Below are 25451 nucleotides of genomic sequence, written 5' to 3'. Positions count from 1 at the left end.
TATATATATATATATATATATATATATATATATATATATATATATATATATATATATATATATATATATATATATATATATATATATATATACAAAATGCTTGGGACCTGGGGCTTTCCAGATAAACGATCTATTTATATCTTCATACCTTCAAGTCTACCAGAAAATCATGTAAATATTAAATAAACCCAACAGGCTGTTTTTATTTCCAATAAGGATTAATCATATCTTAGTTTGGATCAAGTACAAGGTACTGTTTTATTATTACAGAGAAAAAAGAAATAACAGTACCTTGTACCCCATGTCTGAGCAGCATGAATCTATATTAGAGGCAAAACAATTAAATGTGGTTATTTAATACTTTAATGATGTTAGAAGACCTAAGGTAAAGAGATCCAAATTACGGAAAGGTCGTACGCATTCTGAATAACAGATTCGATACCTTTAAAAGTATGTAGGACCTATAAATATCTCTTTATGGTGGATATAAATAAATAAGGTAAAAGCCTATGTATAAATAAATAAATCCGAGTATAATATGTTAAAACAATATTAACTATACTAAACTCAAAGATATGGATGCAAACCTAGGTTGTTACCTTTTTATTTACTATATAGAAGATTAAAGGTACAGGTATGGGGCCTGTTATCCAGAACACTCTGGACCTTTATAACGTGATAATGTGTTTCCGGATAACAGATCCCATACCTGTGTCTACTTGTTAGTTTTTATAGTTCATGGAGCACAGCATTGCACAAGTAATGCAGGCTGAGGGGCCAGGGACCCACACACCACCCCCCGGGCATACCTTTTCTTCACTCTGCAGCAGGGGCGTAACTACAGAGGAAGCAGGCCCTGCAACTGCAGGGGGGGGAGGTATAGGGGCCCCATGAGGACCTAATTCATATGCAGCTTTAATAAATATTGGTAAAACAAGTCAATCGCTAAACATTATGGGGGCCTGAAAAATAATATTCTGTGGGGCCCAGTAATATCTAGTTACAGTACTATCTATTTATGCCACTGCTCTGCAGCAACCGGGGCCAGGGAGAGAGAACAGAGCAACAACAACCAGGGTCAGGACCCAGTGTGACTCTGTTATAAGGAATTGATTTGTATAAGTTTTTATTGATGTTTTAATATAGTGGGGATCATTTATCAATACTGGGCAAATTTGCCCATGGACAGTTACCTATAGTGACCAATCAGTGATTAGGTTTTTAAAGCCAGCTAAAGTAGAACTATAAAAGCAGCAATTTGATTGGTTGCCATGGGTTTCTGCCCATGGGCAAATTTGCCCAGTGTTGATAAATGACTCCCAGTGTGTTTTATTGTATACCCACCAGAGGGTGCTCTTTCCAGTTCTGTGTGCATTCTCTATGCATTTTGCAATATTTATAAATTGTAGCTTGCCCTTTGTTTGGTTTAAATATGATATTCTGCAGTTCACATTGCCCTTTATTATTGTTGGCCATATGTTTTACATTCTAAGAAAGTAACGTATATAGTTATATTTTGTGGTTATGGCCTAAGTAATGTAAAATGTATTATTTTACATACTGTATTAAACTCTTGACATTCCTTTTTGTCTATTGTGTATATTTCATAACATATATATTTAACAATTTTTAATTAACTTATACTAAGTGATTGAGTGTTCAGGTTTACACAATTTGGTATTGATAAAAAAACACATGTATAAAAACATACAACTTTCAAACAGTGAAACTGTAAATGCAACCTGCTGATGGTTACTAAAGGTTACGTAGCAGTGAAATATTTTCAACTTTTACCGTGTGTACCCATATAAATGTTAAGTTCTTTCCAGAATTACTTTAAGGACCTGATGTGCACAGTCTGAAACAAAAGTTTTCATATTTAGGGGATGATTTATAAAGGTTCTGTCATTCTTACTGAGCATTTTTGGTAGTAACCCATTGCTATAGCTTTAACAATTTATGTTCATTTTTTATTTGCACTTAGTATCAAAAACAACTGTCTGAATATTTTCTTCCCGAATGCAATTTGCATCAGGGAGCTAGGATTCAGACAGGTGATAGTTGTTAGCACTACTGTTGAGCAGCAATGAGCAGTACCTTGCTGCAGGGCAGAGTGGAGTTTGACTGCACAAAACAGTTTCACACATTTTGACAAACTGAAACCTTTATCAGTTTTGAGAAAGTGCCAATTCATTAAAAAAAAACTTGGCTGTTGGAAAAAGTTTTGAGAAACTGTAGATCGAACATCTGGAAATTGTTTTTGCTTCCTCAGTGTGACCTACTGTATAGGGATGTAGCGAACTGCCGATTTGGTGTTCGCGAACGCCGTTCGTGAACACCGGCAAAAAATGCGAACGTTCGCGGACAGTTTGCGAACTTCGAACACCCGCTAAAATCGTTCGATTCGAACGATCGAAGGATTTTAATCATTCGATCGAAGGATTTTCATTCGAATCGAACGATCAAAGCCATTCGATCGAATGCTTTTCATTGAATCGAATGCTTACAATCGTTCGAACGAATGGAAATCGTTCGATTTTAGCGGTCGAAGGAATTCGAATGGTCGAATGGTCGAACGACTTGTATTCGAATCGAACGCGAACTCAAAATGCGAACGTTCCCAAACGTTCGCGAACGTTCGGCGGACGCGAACGGTCGAAGTTCGCACGAACTAGTTCGCAGCAGAACAGTTCGCTACATCCCTACTACTGTATAATAAATCTGCCACTTATATGTTTCAAATGAAAAAGCTGCCATTATTGCATTTTCTTATAATGTACTTTATTTTAGTTACGGTATATGTGTAAGACTAAAGGAGGGGCAGATATATTATTGTATCATTACTGAGTAATTGATAACTACCACTCCAATTATGCTATGGAACAGTTTGTTCCAACATGGAACATGATTAATCGAATCCTTTCACCTTTTATGTGGATAGCTTTGGGGAGTAAGGATTTGAATGTGTGATAGTGCTTAGTGCTGCTGCTGAGCTGCACTGAGCACTAATACCCTGAATATCAAGAAAATATTTATCTGCTTAGAATCCTTTAGTATTCCCCAGTTTATCCTTTTATAACTATTCTCCATTGTTTCTAAAGAAATGTATTGGTATATCTGTTATTAGAGGCAGTATAAAGTCCTGACAGTGACAATATATACCATAGTTTAACTGAAAGTGTAAATTAGAAAACACGAAAAGGTCTGTGAATCCAAAATTGTGATTTGACAAAACTCTCAAAAACATATTCTGCCTCTGTAAAATTCTTACTAACTTACATGTTCATCACTTTTTGGAATGCTTCTAGAATTGCTACTACATTCTGCGGGTTTCTGAAATCAGGCAATGAAAAGCCAAAGTATTTCAGAACATTACTGTAGGGGTGCACCAGACACCTCATAGTTATATTAAGTAGTTGATTCCATTTAGTTTCTTTACACAATGTTTCTTCAGTAATAGTTGTAGCTGGGAAAACACCAATTTACTGTACATACAATATATTCATCAAACAAGAAGAAATAGCGAGCAGCTAAAGCATTATGAAGTATTCCACTATTCTTTTTGCCAGACCCATGACCCAGCCCAAACCATAACTATGTCACCCAAACACTTCTTTCAGTCTAATGGCAAAATGGTGTTGTAAATTGTTTAGAGGTCAATTCAGTTAAATAAGGCCCTGCCCAAAAAAGTTCTCTCTGAGAAATTTGCAACCCCAAAACATTTTGGGACCATGAGTTACTGTAAGTGCCTTAAAGCAGCTCATGGAATTTTAAGCTTACTTCCTGTGTCTTTTATAATTTTATTAGGGGCACTTTATGCTCATAAAAACACAAATTGTAGAGGACATACATTTCCCAGTATCTGGCAGACAGGACTGATTATTTATCTTAATGAGGATCTAGTCACTTTGCATTAAACTGCAAATAGATGACTATGACTTAAATGGTGGTAATTAGGTCTTTTGATAAATTGAACAAGTTTAAAAATGTTCTGTCTAAGAGCCAAATATGGCTCATGTGTCAGAGAATCCTCATGTTAAGTTTAGTCTGAACTACTACAATAAGATAATGAAACTGAGCAACAGCTCAGAAATACTATATGGTATAGAGTACTAGGATGTTAAAATACTGGAGCTTTAGATCTGATATTTATCAAAAACTGGGGTGCCACAGTAAGTCCATGATGGGTAATGATGCACACCTCCCCAGAGTCTGAAAGATGGGGGCCCCAATGAACCATGGTGTTATGGAGGTAATCAGCACATGAGTGGGCTGACTGGCCTCCGTCCTCCTTCCCTGAGTAGTGATTGTCTAGAGAGGATCCTTAGGTTAAGGGTTTAAGGGCAGAACTAGAAGTTACTGTACATGACAGTTGGCTTCCTACATGTGGAGGATCAAGAGCACAGTTGGTGGGGGTATTCTGACTCTGAGCTTCAAGGGTGAGTTGAATGGGCAGTGGGCAAGGTGAGTTGGTTTGGGGGAATGGGCAGTTGCAACTGCAGACTTTGAAAGGAGGCAGGACCAGGCATTAGGCTTTGAGTTGATACTGTTTTAAAGTAGTGATTGGTGAATTTCTCCCATTTCACTTCATTGAAAAATTTGTGAATTTCCCACAAAATTCACGAAATTCACAAAACGATCAGGAAATTCAAACATTTTCACAAAAAAATGGAATTTAGAACGTTTTCACGAAAAAAATTGTGTATTTCAAACAATTCGAACGTTTGCGAAAAATCTTGAAATTTGCACATATTCATGAAAAATTTTAAAAATCGAAAATTTAATTGAATTTTCATGGGAGATTCGCAAATTTATTCGCCGGTGGCAAAACGTGGAAATTCGCCGCAAATTCGTGCAGGTCAAATTTATTCACCATCACTATTTTAAAGCTATGATACAAGTTTTCCTGTTAGAATGGGTTTTGGTTTGTTATGTAGTAGTTATGTAATGTTAATATGTAACCTTCTCTTTTCAATTGTATGGTCAAGTGGCTGTTCTTTGGTGAGGTGGTAGGAAAGAAGGAACACAGGGGGGATAGCTGATCTTGAATATTCATTTATTATGAAGAAAATGCTACAGTTTGTCTTAAAATCAGTATTGTGGATTCTGCTTATTCAGTACAAAAAGATGAAATGCGAAATCTGTTAAATAAGTAGCATGGATTGATGAAGGTGAGATTGATTATTGCAGTGATTCAAATAAGCCTTGCCGTACCATGATATGATACGTTAAGAATTACAGATGTACATCTTATTTTCTATCATGTGGTCAATCGGTGGTGCATAAATCAATAATCTAAGAATAGTAGTGAGATGTATTTTTATGCCAGGTGTGAAAAGCAGGGTCATTGGATTAAGCAATTGACAGAAGACAAGTTATTTGTTTTGTTAAAGTTGGTTCAGATAGGAATCCCAGTTTTCTAAAGTTGTTTTCAATGGGTATAAAAATGACATGCTTATTCATGGGACTTGATCAAGATGGAATGTGAGCTCTGAGGGATTTATTGAGTGCTAAGGAATGATGACATATAAACACAAGTTACATTAGAGGGATTATGTATATCATTTAGTATAGACTAATGTCAGATGATGCAGGATATACAATATGAAAAAAAATAAAAAGGGCTACATTTATATATAAGAAAAGGAAAATTCAAGGGTGTATAGTAAATGGATAAACAAACTTACTAATCAGAGTAATTTAATGAGCAACTATGATAATCAATGCATTAGTTTACATTCCAAACTGGTATGTAACATGCTGGCTGCATTTAAACCAGCAGCTTTTATGCAGTCTGTAATACCTTTGTTCTTCATGAGCAGGCAGTTCTGGTTGTCCTTGAGTTTTCAGGTTGGGATTAAGGGCTGAACTCCGTAGGAAGTTAAGTATCAATTTGCGCCCAGGTCATGACATGCATGCGATGTGTCGGACGCAGGGCCGTATTTATATTAAGGCGGGTGACGGAGCTGAGGGGTAAGGGGTAGGAGCACATGATGTGATGATGGCACACGCATGGCGCAGTGATGTCACACACACAATGCACTGACGCCACTCGCACAATGTGAGGGCATGTTTAGGTCCGATGCCTAGGGCAGCACTGGACCTAAATACAGTCCTGGTCAGACGTCCAGAATATAATGGGGATGATCGAGAAATCCCAGGTACAAACTACATGTATCTGACTGTCGGATGTGAATGCCGCGTCTTCATCTGACAGTCGGATACATGTAGTTTGTACCTGCGATGTATCGATCAGTCCCAATATATTCTGGACCTCCGAATACGTTGCATACGTGAGTTAGTCTGCTCAGCTGATATTAATCAGGCCGCAGGTGCTCATAAATTACCATCCGCCTTTCTACAAACCCTAACTCTGAGTTTACTCACTGCCCATTGTAGATTGTCGGTTTGTTCCTGAATTCACTATATTCTGGTCCTGATTCCTGCTTTAGTCTGGTGCTTTGTGTTGATTTTTTTGTTTTTGATCCCGGTCTGTTACTGGTTGTGATTGCGCCTCATGATTATTTGGTGATTTATCTGGTTTTAACCCAGCCTGTCAGACTACACTTTGTTCTGTCCTTCAAGAGCCTTCCTTGAGTTTGCAGTTGGTTTCTTGGTTCTTGTGCAGTAAGACATGGTGGCACCCAATTAATGGAGAGCCAGGACCGAAATTAAAGGTGTCTTTTATAGGCAGAATAGCATGCCTCAACTGGAATCCAGTTACTACCCAGGGTGCGTGAAATTTACATAATGCGACAGGGTTACTATTGACTTTATGCAGGTATTGGTTGTTCTGGTTACAAATAACATGTTGTCAATTTTATGGGGTTAATTTGTCATATGGAGAAATAGAGTTTGCCATCACCAGTTCAACAGAGGAGCATTTACAACTCTATGTTAATTTGTGTAGTATTTATAGGAGAAAATGTCATCTGACATACTATAGCAAGTTCTGGATAAGCATTAATATCCTACTACATTATGCAAGTTAAACTCAGGCCAAGTACATAAGGAAACTTCTTTTACATTTGTGCTATGAGTGGCCATGCTTCTTGTTTGTATTAGTGCTGTGTGTAGTCAATTAAACTAGGGGGGCATCATAATTCATTAAAATATTAATAAAACATCTCTAAGCTGTGACAAATAGGAAGCAATCTATTGCACAGTTTAAGGAAACTTCTCAAATTTCATATGTATACACATGGGAAGTTCTTAAGAATGTGACAGCGCCATGTATATGCTAACCGCAAAGAACATTATTAAGTATTTAATTAAATTGGCAAATTAAGGATATGCACACTGCCCTGAACCTTGGTCATAAACCTGTCGAAATGACAGATGACATTATGAATACAGTCTGACAGGACTGTCTGAAAATATTCTTAAGGGATGACAAACATAATGATAGTTAGAAGAATCCTAATTTAATAAATTCCTCTCACGGGATCAAAACATTTAAGTATCCAATTTTTTGTTTTCAGAGTTTTGAAGAAGGATTGCTGTACCTGTGATAAAAGGCTCAGTATATTAAAATAAATCATGTAGTGCTTTTCTTTTACAAATCACTTGTATTTTCGCATTATATTAGTATTGCACATATTTGTATCGCAGCAATAGATCTCAGTAATGTACTTTTAGAGCAAGGTGTACTCGTGTTCAAATATATTTTTCAGTACAGTAGACCTAATTTGAACTTTGATGACCATATAATCCCAATACACCCTACATGAGTAATTTATAGAACAATTTTCTGCTGGCATAAGCAATGGAAGACAGAGTTCACAAAAAAGGAATCATTCATTCATATGATGAGAAAGAGAAGGCTTTATTTTTACCTTTTACAACATTTTTTTTATTTTTTTATTTTTTTGCTGAAATGCTAAGGATTCTACAGTGTTGCAGAATAAAAAATGGGTTACATGCCTAGACAAAAAAATATAATTTTTCTTCACTATGTGTGATCTCCTATATCAGACCATAACTCCTTATCTACTGTAAATATATGTAGAATTTAACAGAGCCAAAGGGTTTTGGAAACCAATAATACTATGGATCACCCTTTGTTACATATAAATAAAAGACATATGATTGTATCATGGATAATGATCATACTGAACATGATTACACAATCCCAACTCTTGACAATTTTGAGATCAATGATGAATTCATCAAAATGTATAAGCTCAGTTACACTCTTCTTGTCTGATGTAACTGGGGTGAGCACAAATCCATGCACAGATGCATTAATACTGTAATTGTGAGGGGAAATGTGGCAACTCACATTTGACATTGTAATTCTGTACTTAAACAAGCTCTATTGTGTTTTTCATACGCAGTAAAGCCACTTGGATTATCATGACCATAGTATGTGGTTTTACAGAGATTTTTGGCTAATTTTAAATGTAGAAATAAGCATGTATTTGAAAGGTATACATTCTAACCAATCCAAAATGGGTAAACCTCTAAACTGCAAAGCTTGGCTTAAAGCTTTATTTTTTATGAAATTTCTGAAAATCTTCTGAAAACTTGCAGTTTAAACAACCTTATATGCCACTTATCATTAGGTACGAATTAGGCGTCTAAGCTGTTTGATAACCAATATGCATAGGATTACCAAATTAAGTGGCATGTTGAGACCACCAGAATAAAAGTAATTAACACCAAGGGGCAGATTTATCAAGGGTCGAATTTCGAGGGTTAAAAAACCCTCGAATTTGACCCTCAAGTAAAAAGGATTTTAGTGCAAAATGTTCGATGGAACAGAAATCGTTCGATCGAACTATGAAATCGTTCAATCGAACTATGAAATCGTTCAATCGAACTATGAAATCGTTCAATCAAACAATTCTAATGATTTTTATCGATCGATCTAATGATTTTTATTCAATCAAAAAAAACTTAGAAATGTGCTCTGGAAGGTCCCCATAGGCTAACATTGCACTTTGGTAGCTTTAATTTGGCAAAGTTTTTTTTAAAGAGACAGTACTTCGATTATCGATTAGTCGAACGATTTTTACTTCGAATCATTCGATCAAATTCGATCGAATTTGACCAATTCGATGGTCGAAGTACCCAAAAAAAGTACTTCGAAATTAGAATATTATTGCATTTGAATTATTTACTCGAGCTTAGTAAATCTGCCCCCAACTGTTACGGCTGTCACATGTTACTAAATATTCAATACAGTATTTGATTTTTATACATGGTGAACACATATGAGTGGCTGTATTTTTATAGTGGAAAATAGTAATATTTGGCTTCAGTGTGGGTTTATGAATCTTTATATGACAGTTCTGAATCCAACTGAATGCCCGTTATCATAATTTTATACATCACCCTGCTAACTAATTGTAGGGTACAGGAGGAGCTGCACAGGAACAGGGTACTGTCAGTACCATCAATGATAAAAAACAGTTGAAAAATACAAAATGTAAACATATTACAAACAGTGGCAAAAAGCTATATTCTAAATTAGTACTTGCTACCTCTTGCAACAAGAGACTGACTACCACAAAATACAACTATCAGAGAACCACACTTTGAATTTGGTTCAGTATTCAAATAATACTGACACAACTAAAGCTGTACATGCAAGCCCTAATTTGGTCAAGCAACTATCTAAATATCTGGCTATGTATGTCACTTCAGTGTTCAGTTTGACAGAAGATTTAGCAAACAGTTTTTGCACATTGCTGATCTATTCAAAATGATTTAATCTGCTGATGTGCTGTACCTTGTTGGTGGATGTATGGTTGAGTCACAGTTCCTCTTCACCTTCTTTAAGATCCGAGAATTTGTTTTGTTGGCCAAATGAACTGAACAGTAGATTTGGCTATTTCCATGTGTAACCAAATATGTATGATCAGTGGGTGTATGGCCACCTTAAATGATGCCGTTAAGTACTAAGTGTAAGTGTAATTCCGCATATAACTTTAACATGTCTGGAGTGTTGACAATATATGTCTTTGTATATTCTACATGTACATTCTACAGTAGTGCAGAAAACAATATAAATAATTTTCAATAATTTTATAATATAGGTACAGGTATGGAACTTGTTATCCATAATTCTTGGGACCTGGGGTTTTCTGGATAATGGAGCTTTCGGTCTACTGGAGAGTCATGTAAAAAATAAATAACCCCAATATGCTTTGTTTCCATAAAGACTGATTATATTTTAGTTCGGATCAAGTACAAGGTATTGTTTTATTATTACAGTGAAAAAGGAATTCATTTTTAAAAAAAAATTGGATAAAATGTATGGGAGATGGCCTTTCCATAATTCGGAGCTTTCTGGATAACAGGTTTCCGGATAATGGGTCCCATACCTGTATATTTTAACGCACAATAACAGGAAAATGTGTAAGAAAACATTCCACCAAATATGTTTTAATTATAGTCTGCCTTTTAAGTTTATTGGGAAATTATATAAAAAATTCAAATAAAGCATTTGGACAAGTCTCCATAGTTACACGTTTTTTTAGTTTATATAATATTATATTATATAATTAAAATCCCAGCATAAATTATTTTATTCTGAAAAGATTGTGGGATTTTTTTTTTCCCTGGCCTCAGTCCATTATGTGTTTGCTATTTAAATCAGCCTTGTGGGTGTATAAAAAATCTTTGGCAGTTGACATTTGGTCTTTTGCACATTAGAAACTCTAGTTAATACAAAGTGAATAATAAACAAATGATTGCAAATTATATCTATTAGCCCCTCTACAAGTCATTTCCTTCTAAAACAACAAATCCTTTGAACATTAGTACATTGTTTTACACAGAGTCACAAAAGATTCTACATTAATAACAAAATGAATAGGGATGTAGCGAACTGTTCTGCGGCGAACATCGGCTGTTCGCGTCCGCCGCAAGTTCGCGAACGTCGCGCGACGTTCGCCAATAGGCGTTCGCGTCAAAATCGTTCGACCATTCGACCATTCGAGCTCTAAAATCGAAGGATTTTCGTTCGAATCGAACGATCGAAGCATTGGATCGAATGAAATCATTCGATCCAATGGCTTCGATCGTTCGACTCGAACGAAAATCCTTCGATCGAACGATTACAATCCTTCGATCGTTCGAATCGAACGATTTTCGGATGATCGAAGTTCGCGAACAGTTCGCGAACTGTTCGCAAATTTTGCCGGTGTTCGCGAACGGCGTTCGCGAACACATCGGCGGCGGTTCGCTACATCCCTAAAAATGAACTCATAAGGACAGTAGCTACAGAGGCAAAAGGTTTTTTTTACACCCATTTCTGCTAGACAGCAATAAAAATCAAAAACTGGCATTTTAGCAGCTGGCAATAACTGATTAGAACACTGAGCTGGTAATTTTTTTAAACAAATATTGGCTTAGATATCAATTTTTCATCTAAATGAAATATTTTAAATACATAGTACATTCCTTGCTGCTTTCTGAACAGGTCATACATTAAAGGAGAAGGAAACCCTTTTGGCTTAAAACCCCGCCCCCCGTAGGCCTACGGGGGGGAGGGGTTTTGTGCTGAAAGTGTTTGCTTCTCCTTTAATGGCAAGATTTATTAAGGTTTGAATGGTAAATTGAAATTTTAACCTTTTTTTGGTCAAAACTCTCAAATTCGAATTTTAAATCACCAACTCGAATTTGAATGTGAAATTGTTTTAATTCAAATATGCACCACCTAAAACCTGCCGAGTTCATGTACAAGTCAAGGGCAGAGGTCCCTTGAACCATTTAAAGATTGTCTCGATTCCAATTTTCAGGTCATTCATATTCGATCAAAAATTAGACATTCAGGTTTTTTCATAAAAAAAACTCCAATTCGAGTTGCAAGTAAATTCTAATTTATTAGAGTTAAAAAAAATTTACATAACTTCAAAATTCGACCTTTGATAAATCTGCCCCTGCCCCTTAAAGATAGAGGACCTCCCTTTTTATCTTCTCTGTACATTTATTGCCTGATCTAAAAACACATTTATATACTTCTTAGAGCTAGTGATGGATGAATTTATTCACCAGGCGAATAAATTCACGAAACCGCTGCGAAAATTTGGCACCGTTTCGCGAATTTTTCACCATTTCGCAAATTTCGTTGGAAATTTGTGAATTTTACAGCGAATTGAAACACCCCAAATTCACCCATCACTACTTAGAGCTCGTACAGACAAGCGATTTTCCCTGTTCCCCCCTGCGTTCCACCGTAGGAAGAAACAAAGTAAATTATTTGAAACCAGACTGTACTCATATGTTTGTTGTTTCACCTGCATTTTGCGCTAACATGCACCTGTGTAAGTAAGGGTCACTTTAAATGAATGGAATATGATTAGTAAAGTTATGAAATAGGGTATAGAAAACATTATATTTATGTTTGCAGAACAGGGAAATCCATCCTTCAGGTAGATCTGGAGAAACCGAAGATCCGGAGTCAAAGAGGCAGATGAAATTTATTGCAAATGAATTTAAGGTAATGCATTTGGGATTTAAATTAATTATTTAATATATATTATATATTTAATACATATATTAAATTCCAGAGGAAATGAGGGCTTCCCTTGGGATTTAGAACAATACTTCCTGAGGTGCAAAAAGGGTTTTACATCAAACCTGTGAAGTTGTGGAATTTTGTTCCTGGCAAGTACATTATGTAGTTTAAAAAACTGATTGAAGCGAGAAAGAAAATACTTGGTTGCTTGCATTAATTCTCTTGCAGTGTTGATCCAGGGATTGTTCCTGTTGCCATTTTGAAGTCAAGACAGGATTTTTCTCCTACCGAGGCAAATTGAATAGAGCTTCATATGGATCGACTAAGAGTTATGGAGGATTTATATAAACAAAAATCTGATCTTTTTCTGTTTTTTTTTTTTTTTAATTTCAACCTCAGCTAATATATAAAGCTACTCTTAACATCGCGGGTGAATGTACATTTGAAATAACGAATAACTGTTAAAGTAAAAGGCAATTGTCCAGCCATCTTATGGATATTGGCTTTAGCTTATGCTACTGCCCAGACAATACATAGCCTGCAAGGTCAAGCTCCCAATCCATTTTATTGTAAAAGGATTACCACACAAAGCCTCATTTGATGTCTTTGGAGGATTAGAGGGCAATAATTCTGCTAAGGGGATCATGGGCACATCCCTTAACAAATTTAACTTAAGTTAATTACATACTCACACTGGTCAATAGAGCATATATGAGTCTATACATGTACATTCTTTTTCAGAATAAAGGAATTGAGTTGCAAATTTATAATTATAAAAATGCTAAAATAAACCCATAAAGGTGGTCCCAATTATTTAGCAGCAGTAGCTCGCGTGCATTCTTCAGAAAATTGCTCTACAAGATCCTCAGATCCTCAGATTAAGGGGCATATTTATCAAGGATCGAATTTCGAAATCCGACCATCGATTTTGAGTACTTCGATAGTCAAAGTATTTTTTCCATTAAACACGGCTATATTCGATCGGAGTATGATCGAAGTAAAATCGTACGATTGAACGATTTAACCCTTCGAATCGAACGATTCAAAGGATTTGTAAAAAAAACCTTTGACTTCTCAAAACTTGCCCAAAAGCATCAGATAGGTTCTAGGAGGTCCCCCCATAGGCTAAACAGCAATTCGGCAGGTTTTAAGGTGGCAAAGTCGAATTTTGTTTAAAGATACAGTACTTCGATTTTTGAGTGGTCGAATTTTCGAGAGTTTTTTAATTCGAATCAAAGTTGAATTTGTCCTATTTGATGGTCGAAGTACCCAAAAATTACTTTGAAATTCAACGTTTTTTAAATCGAAATTCACTTCGACCTTTGATAAATCTGCCCCCATGTGTTCTGATTGGTGAAATATTTATATCCCATGTTCTGTTTTATCAGTCATTATATTCAATGCAAGCCTTAATTTTTTTTTAGTTTTTTGTTTTTTTGCAGATGTGTAAATTTTGTCATTGCATTGATCATCTGCATGACAATTAAGGGCTTAAACAGAATAGTACTCTCCTGAGAGACGTATTTTAAAATCAAATTCCTGGTAAAGTCAAGCATTCCACCACACAACAGAGAGAGAGAACTTGTAGCGCTCAAATCAACTGGTGTGAATCCCTTTAAGTACAGTTTACAAAAATAGGTGTTAGTATTAAATTTTGTTCAAAATATGTAAGCTCACATGCCACGTCAAGGCCCCTCATTTAACTGGTGTACTACGCTGCCAACTGTGCACTAAATATTAAAATGGATTAAAATATTTAAAATCATTAGCTCGCCAGCAACTATGTGCATTAAGTATGACTGAGTATTCCACCATTTTTCTTTTTAATTTGGGTATGAAGTTTCGTTTTCATTAAAGTATCTAGATGGGGAGATCAGAGCAACTATAGCTGCCTCGGCTGACTGAAACAGAAACATATACAGTATCTAGATTATGTTCCCTATCTAGAAAATTCCTCTAAACAAGAAATATTGCTTTTAAGTATTATGGATGCGCTGCTAAAAAGTGCAACAAATAAATCTCCAGCTGTTTCTCCACCCATTTCTATTTTAGAACAAAAGATTCACTTCAATAAATAAACTCTAATTAGATTTTCATTTTAAGTTTGTTTTCAGAATTAAAAGCCTTCCACCCTGCAACTGAAACCTGCTTTCTGGTTACTATGGTTACTGATATCCGTAACCAAAAAAATTGACTAGGAGGCTTCAATTTTACAGGTTTTTTTTTGGGGTTTGTTTGTTATTTATTTCTTTAAACAACACTGTGACTACCAAACTGCCACCTGGTTTCTAATTATGTCTTTCCAACCAAATAGATCGAATGCCAAGTCTAAAAGTAGAAAAAAAAAGAAAAAAAAGAAGCAGTAGATGCAATTACTTTTTTCTTAAGAAAGAACTGATTATAATCCAAAATAAGAATAGACTCACACACATTTTTATGAGCTGTGTGAGAGTTCATTCCACCCTGTGGTTAGACAGTAATCAGTTGTGACATGCACATGGTATTGATCACTTGTACAGTATTTGATTAGGTTTTGTACTCTGGTAAGCTAACTATTATTCCATGAATGCTTGTACCATGTTTCTTCATCATATTCTTCTACACATGATACTGCTAGATATAGAACATTCAGTGGAAGGACCATTTATATTGTTAAACTTGTGAAAAATTGAGAAGATGATGAAACAGTGAAGACCCATCTACAACCTTTACAGTGCTGCTCAACAACATTTCCTATCATCCCCAGAGTAATTTTGAATTGTCAGAGGAGATTCTAGCCCATGAGCCACCCTGAGGTGGCTTTTGTGATGTTGCCCCTGCCACCCCCAGAGCTTACATTTCCTGCACTGGAGGGGGTCCAGGCAGGGCCACATTGCACAGTTGTGCACTCTGCACTAGATGGACCAAATAAATGTCTTTTAAATTTACCATGAGCATCTTTTTGCCACCCCAGGGTGTAGAGAGCTTTAGGGGCTCTGCGACCTAAGACAGGTTCTTATTTTGTCTCATGGCAGATGTGCCCCTGGTCATAGTTTAGAGGCAGCAGAAAGACTGCTGGTTGTATATTGTTGTCCACAAACATAAGATTAATTGTATATTGTCTAAATTCTGTATTGTCTAAATTCTGTATATGTATATAATATGAATATTTATAGAAATATAAGCACCATATATATCATATTCTTTACTTGGATGCTAGTCCTTGGTATCTCCTCTTGCACTTGGTTTATTTTTTGTATTGCAGATATTTAAATGATACATTATATAAATAAAGGGGTACTGCAATAATAATGATATCAAAACACCAAAAACAGGCCCTTTTCACATTGTCCTAATGGGCTCATTTATCATTAGATGGTGCAAGCAGGCCCGTAATCATACCACACACAGAGTGGTATGATATGTCCGCTTTATACCACACCCAGCGCACTGAAGTGACGTCATGTACTTAATTAGTGATGGGCAAATTTGCACCGTTTCTCTTCGCCGGAAAATTCACGAATTTCACGAAACATCGCCAGCGTCTCGTTTTTGACGCCGGCACCCGTTTTTTTCCTGAGTGGGTACATAATGGTCTAAACATAGCACTTTGTTTCTTGCTCTATTTTTTTTGTACATTGTATCTTTCCTCCCTTAAGTAAATGAGTGCCAAAGTGTTGGGTATAAAAAGCTAGACTGTATGATGATGTACTGATGTTGTCATTTAAGTACACTTACCTTTACTTTGTTTCTAAATGAATTGACTACCCAAGCAGAAATCTCTAGTATACAAAATAAGAGTTTGCACCTCTTTTTGTGTATTCCTTCCCAAGTCTTTCATTAAAGTTGCAGCAACAACAGTTTTATTAGCGATTGTATTTTATTGCTTTGACACTGAAAGCACTACATGTTACCTACTGCTTTTTGATTGTTGTGACCTTTTTGATCCTGCCATGATTGCAGATCCATCTGTTTAACTAAGTTTACTTGAGGATATTATTTGACATTGCCAAGATCCTGCTGCCCTCTAGTGATAAAAAAAAGTAAACAATGTCACTAAGAATGTTCTGTGTAGAAGAGGCATGTGATCAGAGAATATGGGTAGTTTAAGGGGCAGCTTTATTTTAAGCAAATTGAGTGTTAAAAGAAATTAATTGTATGACTAGATATGGTCAAGATAAGCAGTTGTCTCATTTGTTTTCTTTTCAGTGCATATCACCTTCAATTTATATATTTAGTTTCATGGTATTAGACAAGAAACCACTTTAGAATTCAAACCTTCTAACATAGCAAACATAAAATAAGTATAGATATTGGTATAAATAGTTTATTTTCAGTTTGTGAGAGTATAGATACAGTAGTTCTGTATAGTTATGTGTATATATGTGTAGTGATGGGCGAATTTGCGCGAAACAGCGAAAAATTTGGCGTCAGTTTTTTTGACGCCGACGCACGTTTTTAACGCCGTCGTCTGTTTTTTTGGACGCCGGCGAAAATTTTTTTTTGATGCGGCGAATAAATTCACCCATCACTATATATGTGTACTGGTATTCAGTTGGAGTAGTTGAATATTATGGTCTTTTTCAACCAAATTAACTGTGAAACTACTATATGCAGATAGGTTAATATAGAGTGGACATATATTTAGAGAGTGTTTTACAGGACATTTCTATAAAGCCTGCATTATTGCTGTACTTTTATAAAGTCATAACTCTATGTACAGTAAGGGAAACAAATATGAGGTTTATTCTTTTCCTCTCCCTGATAGAAATTGTTCTCTACCCTGCTATTCATGGATATTGTTATATGTCATCTTTTGATCTCCACATTACCCCCCATTGCTTTTCTACCTACATCTTGCCACCAGTTTGTACTACCTGCTGTCCTAGTGCTGTTAAGAGTTCTGTAGCTAGTTACCAATAACGTGATATTTTTTCTTTTTTTTCATAAAGGTTAAATGGGTATGTAGTCTGTAAATATACACTTTTCCTCTACAGGGCTACAAAAGAAAAATGGCAAAGTCTAGTTTGTGTTCCAGAAGTGCTATACATATTGGGCAGACTCCTTCTTTTCCATGCCTTCTTTTCCATATGTATCACATCTGCCTATCTAGTCACCCTTATAGCCTTTCTATTTTGCACATACGCTAAATTATTTAATTATTGATTATTCTTTGTTTTAATTTAAAAACAATTGTTTTTTTTAATTAAATTATTCATTTTTAATTTAATTATTTGCTTAAAATGGACTCTATGGAAGATGGCCTTTCTGTAATTCAGAGCTTTCCAGATAAGGGATTTTCAGATAAGATCTCACACCTGTATAGGATCTATTATCCACAATGCAGATATCTTTTAGACAATGGATTTCCACATAATGGGTTTTTGCCTGTATATTGACTATTGTTAAAGGGATACTGTCATGGGAAAAATTTTTTTTCAAAAGGAATGAGTTAATAGTGCTGCTCGAGCAGACTTTTGCACTGAAATCCATTTCTCAAAAGAGCAAGCAGATTTTTTTTATATTCAATTTTGAAATCTGACATGGGGCTAGACATATTGTCAATCACTCTTTACTGCTGTACTGCAAGTTGGAGTGATATCATCCCCCCCCTTGCCCCCCCCAGTGGCGTAACTACCGGGGGAGCAGGGGGTGCAATTGGGCCAGGGCCCGCACCAACGCAGGGCCCCCCGGCAGTCACACGCCCACTGCAGCGCCACACGGAATAGGGTGGGGGGCGGGGCCTGGCTGCACCACCCGCCCCCACCTAGTTCTGTCTCTGCCCCCCCCCAGAAGCCAAACAAAAGAACAATGGGAAGGTAACCAGATAGTAGCGCCCTCACACAAGATAACAGCTTCCTGGTAGATCTAAGAACAGCACTCAATAGTAAAAACCTATGTCCCATTGAGACTCCTTCAGCTACATTGAGAAGGAAAAACAGCAGCCTGCCAGAAACTATTTCTCTCCTAAAGTGCAGGCACAAGTCACATGACCAGGGGCAGCTGGGAAATTGACAAAATGTCAAGCCCCATGTCAGATTTCAAAATTGAATATAAAAAAATCTGTTTGCTCTTTTGAGAAATGGATTTCAGTGCAGGAGTCTACTGGAGTAGCACTATTAACTGGTGAGTTTTGAAAAAACATGTTTTGTAGTGATGGGCGAATTTGCGCTGTTTCGCTTCGGCGAAAAATTTGCGAATTTCACGCGAAATTCGCGAAACGGCGAAAAATTCGCAAAACGACACCTGCGTCTCGTTTTTGACGCCGGCGCCCGTTTTTTTACGCCGGCGCCCGTTTTTTTACGCCGGCGCCCGTTTTTGACGCCGGCGTCCGTTTTTTCTCGGCCGTTTCACAAATTTATTTGCTGGCGGCGAATCGCGTGAATTCGCGGCTGGGGAATAAATTCGCCCATCACTAATGTTTTCCGATGACAGGATCCCTTTAACAAGGTTAATCTGGAGCCAGTATGTCATGCCACATTATTGATACCTCCTCTTTTGCCTTGTGACTATATAATGTTCCAACAAAGCTTTCTGGTATCAGAATACTACGGAGATGAGCTTATTTAAACTGAAAGGAATATGGGAGCTTAAACCTACATTGGGAATTCTCTGTTGGCACAGCAATAGATTCAGCAGACATTACACAGAGCTATGCCCTTTTTTCTTGAGGATAGACAGGGCTGGCATGTTAATTTGTTTGCCCAAGATGAATCCATTAAATGTTGCCTTATCCATAATGTATATACCAAATTTTTCTGAATGTTTGAATTAAAAAAGTCCAACCAAACTAGAATCCACAATTTGACCTCATTTATTATTAAAAAAAAAGCACAAATTAATCGGTTCAGGAACCGCATTATTACGATTTTTTTTTTTATTTTTGCCTGAAAAGTTTAGAATTTCTGGCTAATTTCAGCATAGACCACAGAAACTTCCAAATAGGATAGGGACCTCTCCCACTGACTTGATGTATATACATTACAGCCTCAACAGGTCGGATTTTCTGATTGAGACTTTTTTCAGCTTAAGAGTTTAATAAATAAAAATCCGTTTTAAAAAAAAAAAAAAATTGGATTTTATAGTTAAAAAGACACAGTTTTTGGCATTCGAACTTTGATAAATAACCCCCAACTGTTACTGGATGAAAAAAAATCTACATTTATACACACAATCAACTACACACATATTTGTTTCTATAAGTGCTTTTAATCTAATAAATGATAAAGTATCATTTATTGTTGGATGCATACTGTGCTTAATGGAAAACTAAACCCCCAAAATGAATACTTGAACAACAGATTATATTACAGTTTATTATATTAAGTGGCATATTAAAGAATCTTATCAAACTGGAATATATATTTTAAGTCAATATTGCCCTTATCTCTTCTCTTGAACCACAATTTCGTTATGGTCTGTGTGCTGCCTCAGAGATCACCTGACCAGATATACTACAACTGTAACAGGAAGACGTGTAGAAGCAAAAGACCGAACTGGCTCATGTGACCTAACATGTTTGATTTGTTTCTCCGTGAATCGTACGATCCCAGGGGGCTGTCCTTATTTTCTAAAATGGCAATTTTCTATTTATGATTACCCAATGGCACATACTACAAAAAAGTATATTATTATGAAAATGGTATATTTACATGAAGCAGGGTTTTACTTATGAGCTGTTTCTGCAATATATTTTTATAGAGACCTACATTGTTTGATGGGTACAGTTTTCCTTTAAAACCTCAAGTCATTGGTATTTCACTTTGTGTGGCATAGCCATAGGTAGTTTTTTTTTTTTTTAGTTTTTTCTTGTTTAAATTGAAGTATCTTTGCTTCTACAGCTAAGTTTTATGAGATTTTAATAATGATTAGATCACATATATAAAAAGCCAATTAATAGCGGCTACAGCAGGGAACATGTTTCATTTGTCTTTTGCTTAGTGCTGCACAGGATATTTTTTAACACCTTTGCCTGGATCAAATAATTCTACATTAACTTGACTTTTTGTCGTTTCGCATACATATGTATTAGTTACGTTTTATTAATTATGCATGTTTAGGGATTGGTCTGTTTATTTGTAACTGCCCCTCTTCTAACAAATGATCATCAATCTTAAGCTTTGCTTTTCTATACATAAAAAATAGATTGAAATTCGATTTTTTTTCATTCGATATTCACCTCGACCTTTGATAAATCTGCCCCTAACTGTAACCGGAAGAAGTGTGGAAGCAAAAGACATATGGTAACTCTGTCTGTTAATTGGCTCATGTGACCTAACAAGTATAGTTTGTTTGGTATGTTTGTGTGCACAGTGAATTGTATGATCCAAGGGGACTGCCCTTATTTTTTTCAAATGGCAATTTCTATTTATGATTACCCAATGGCACATACTACTAGAGAAGTATATTATGATGAAAATGGTTTATTTACATGAAGCAGGGTTTTACATATGAGCTTTTTTATACAATATATTTTTATACTACATTGTTTGGGGAGTATAGTTTTCCTTTAACGTTTATGTTAAATCTAAATATCCTCTGTCAAAGACTGTATGTATTATCTTTAATTAAAAACAAAAACACATCTTTTTAAACCTGAAGGGTTTAATGTAGTGGCACTGTATTCTGTCTCTTTACTTGTAGCTATAATTACTTAGCTTATGCAAAAGACTTAGCTATTTTATTGTGTTTGTATTGGGTTATAGCTATTTCTATAGCATAGGTCCTGTAACATCACAAGGCAACCACAGCTCTTTGGAGGCTTGGATAATTATTGCAGAACCTTTAGGCTAGTGCAATAAGGTCAGTGTATAAAATATGGCATTTATAATCATAATCATTTTTAGGGTTTGAGTTTAAAAATTCACACATTTGATTTTTATTGCCCTATTTGAATGTAAATTTGAATGTGAGATGTATCACACCTCCACCATGGAAACAGTCCCAATTCAAATATTCACCACTTAAAACCTGCCAAGTTAATTTACGAGTCGATGGCAGACATCAGTGGAGGCATTTGGAGATGTTAAATTTTTATTTATACAAATTAAATACAAATCAAATACAATTCAAATTAGCCATTCTAAAAAATTTTTAAATAACCTCCCAGTCGAATTGTGAATATGTATATTCAAATTTTAAAAAAATCACATGAATTCGAAATTTTACCTTTGATGAATGGGTCTCTAATTGTTAGGAGTTTCAATACACAGTTTTGATCACATTTTTCTCACTTCAAACGCATTAAAGTCAATTTGCAGGTGGTGAAGTGCGGAAGTTCTCTGCTAATCCATGCCTGGCGAATAAATTCGCTCCTCACTATTCAGGAGTCCTATGCCACCTTTATCATAACTAAGACTATGAATTAGTAGGATGCCTGGTAGATATTAGTTGGTGAAACCCGCTACTGTGATTTTAATGGAAACAATTACTTTTTAATGAAGAAACACTGCTTGAGCTAACCACAGCAAACAACAGCAGTTATCTTTCACAAGTGTTACAGTTATAAAAATGAAATTATGGAGCAAACATCTAAATGTTTTTGTCACTGGGTGGATTTTTTTTTAATTGTTATAGTCATGTAGTTATTTTTTCTAGCCTTTTTGAGACTAACCATAAGGGGGGCCCTGATATTTACTGTACTATGATGTTGTGGTTTACAATTAACAGCCATGAATATGTAACTAAACCCTGTATTTATGCTTTTAAGAAACATTGACTTAACTTTAATGGTTGGACTAATAGGGATGTTGCTGTCATAATTTTCTTACTTATCCAGGACAGAATAAAAAAAACAACAGAATTACTGTTTCCCCGTTTTTTATACTTTTAATAAGGTAATGAAAGGCACATTAACTTCAGTGGAAAAAGTATCTGAATATATTTTAAAATGAGATACTGCAGATCATAAATAAGCAACTGCAGCTACAGGCTGACAGCATGTTTCATACCGCAAATATTTGAACAATTTTATGAATTTAGCAAGTCTCATATTTTTTGTATTCTTATATTTTTCAGGTAATGTCAAACTATTTCATTGATCGTAGAAATTCTTTGGATGGAAGAAAAGTCAGTTTCACATTTCAGAAAGCATCTACATATCTGACTGAACTTGCCTTGTAAGTTATACAATATATGAAGTGCAATGGTCACATAGGCTTCTGTGAGAGGTGTGAGGCCACTTCTGTGCTCTGCTCACCAAGCCTCATTATGAAAAAATAGAGATTACAACATATGTGCTAAAAAATGAATCTTTTTATAAAGCTAAGAAGAAGTTTCCGAACACTTGTATTACTCTTAGTCACGTTCTGCTTGGCAAGTATTGTCATTTCAGCCTATTATTTGTTCTCTGGTCACAAGCAGGCAATCATTCTTGTTGAGACAACTGCGCAAACTGGATGTGGTGATGGAAATGTATTACCTTACAGAACAACTGAGATCAAGATGGCTAAACCTTTTGATTCTTCAAAAAAAGATCTTACAATTTTACTTTTTGTAGAGAGCCAGTATTCTCAGCTTGGACAGGACATTGTAGCAATTCTTGAGTCCAGCAGGTTTCCATATCATACATTGATTGCACCAGGAAAGGGAGATATACCCCCTCTTACAAGTAATGGTAAAGGAAAATATGCAATTATTATATATGAAAATGTTTTAAAGTATGCATCAATGGATTCCTGGAACCGAGAGCTTTTGGAAAAATACTGCATTGAGTACAGTGTCAGCATTATTGGGTTTCACAAGGCTAATGAAAACAGTTTGCTGGTTACTGAACTAAAAGGATTTCCTTTAATTCTTTACAATAATGTTGCTCTAATGGACTGTTTTGTAAATCCAAATTCTCCCCTACTTCACATAACAAAAGCTTCAGTAACTGAAAAAGGACCACTGCCTGGAGAAGATTGGACAGTTTTTCAGTACAACCACTCCACTTATCAACCTGTTGTTTTATCTGAATTACAGTTACAGGGAACAAATTCACAATTGCTATATGAATCTTCTAAATATGCCACAGTAATTCAGGACTTAGGTCTTCATGATGGAATTCAGAGAGTTCTGTTTGGCAACAACTTGAATTTTTGGCTGCACAAGTTAATTTTTATTGATGCTATCTCTTTTTTGTCTGGGAAAAAGCTAAGTCTGTCTTTAGACAGATACATTCTTGTTGACATAGATGACATATTTGTGGGTAAAGAGGGCACTCGGATGAATATAAATGATGTAAAGGTAAGATGTTGCATACAAGATCCAATATTAATAAAGGTCATTGTTTTCAATGGTATACATACAGTAGATTCACAAGCTTTTTTCCTCATCATAGATAATCTGAACTAAAGCAATGTGTTTATAGCATTAATATATATTTCTACCAAACAACTTTTGATTTAACATGTGAGATAGCATTACTATTGGTTTTACAATCTCTCATTTTAAATAATACAAATAAATAAAAAACTAAACAAAATTTACAACATATTAAAAGAAGCCAATAGAAAAATAAAAAGAATAAATATTACTAAAGCTGTGACAAGTGATTCTACTGGTTAAGCTGAAGACTTGCAGGCTGCAATTTCTTTTTATAATGCACAAAATATAGAATTTTTCCAATTTAAAAAATATTCTAGGAAACAAAATTTCTGATAGCAAATTACTTAAACACTCAAGTGTAATTTCCTAATGTCCAATAAAGAAATGTACTTTTAAAATGAAAAATTAGAAATTGATACAGCTATGGCTAGTGATGGGCGAATCTGTCCCGTTTTGCTTCACTGAAAAATTTGCGTTACGTCAAAAAAATAATAATTGCGAAATGCTTTGAAGTCAATGGGCGTCAAAATTAGTTGACCATGAATCCATGACTGGTGAATAAATTTGCCGATCACTGGCTATGGCTAACTTTGTACAGGTATGGGACCTGTTATCCAGAATGCTCAGGACCTGGGTTTTTCCGGATAACGGATCTTTCAGTAATTTGGGTCTTCATGCCTTAAGTCTACTAGAAATTCATTTAAACATTAAATAAACCAAATAGGCTGGTTTTGCTTCCAATAAGGATTGACTATATCTTAGTTGGGATCAAGTACAAGCTACTGTTTTATTATTACAGAGAAAAAGGAAATCCTTTTTAAAAATTTGTATTATTTGGATAAAATGGAGACTATGGGAGACAGACATTCTGCAATTCAGAGCTTTCTGGATATCTGGTTTCCGGATAAGGGATCCTATACCTGTACATTGCTGCACTATTGGCCTCGGCTTTTGTTAGGATGTGTTGATGAGTGAATGGGATCAAGTCAATGGGAGTTTTATTGCAGCAACATTTTCTGAGCAAAGTTCTTTGGATCCATTATTTCACTGTGACTTTTTCCATGACAACTTTTTTCTGTAGCGACTTTTTCAGCACCCAGTATATTGGAGTCTATAGGTGTTTTTTATGGTGTTATTTTTTTATTGCGCAAAATACATTTTGTTGATGCATTTTATTAGTACGCTATTAGTGAATAATATTCACTGATGACAAAATGCAGAATTTAACCACAAATTCATTATTGGTACAAATCTAATCTCTAGTCAGGATTAACCACTGAACTAGCTGGTAGGAGCTTTGTGCTTTGTGACCTTAAGAGTTCATGTTATGGGCAATTTAATAGTGGCAGGCTAAGAGCAAGTCCATAGCACAGGCAACAGACTGATGTGGGCAAAAGAAAAGAAAAAAAAAAGGCTAGGTTCCATCTGTAGTTATACCTGCTTTAATCATACAGGGCTAAATACTTTTTGCACTGCTTTGCACCTGTTTCAGTTAGTACTGCTTAAACTGCTTGTAGGATGTACTTGAGACCTGAACAGAACAGCCACAGGATATAGGACTTCCTAAGTGGTAGGGGAAGTTGAAACCTTGGGTCCCCTCCACAAGTCTTTTCATCTTTTCATCAACCCTCACATTTTAATTACCATGTTGCATATTTTTTTCAAGTAAATGCACAACTTCTTATTTTTGCCGCACACA

The 25451-nt window shown here is 35.6% G+C and overlaps 1 protein-coding gene across 1 annotated transcript in view; it reads left to right on the top strand.

The window, feature by feature from the left end:
- Positions 1 to 25451, top strand: part of ndst4.S (N-deacetylase/N-sulfotransferase (heparan glucosaminyl) 4 S homeolog) — a 147446-nt gene that overhangs the window by 6357 nt on the left and 115638 nt on the right. The window contains exon 2 of the mRNA XM_018243367.2: positions 22463 to 23671. Coding sequence (XP_018098856.1) covers positions 22691 to 23671 — 981 coding nt within the window. The 5' untranslated portion in view covers positions 22463 to 22690. The remainder of the gene's footprint in view (positions 1 to 22462; positions 23672 to 25451) is intronic.

This window comes from Xenopus laevis, chromosome 1S (genome assembly GCF_017654675.1).
Source record: "Xenopus laevis strain J_2021 chromosome 1S, Xenopus_laevis_v10.1, whole genome shotgun sequence".
NCBI lineage: Eukaryota > Metazoa > Chordata > Amphibia > Anura > Pipidae > Xenopus > Xenopus laevis.
The sequence above is the reverse complement of the archived record's forward strand: the minus strand, read 5'-3'. Positions and strand labels throughout refer to the sequence as shown.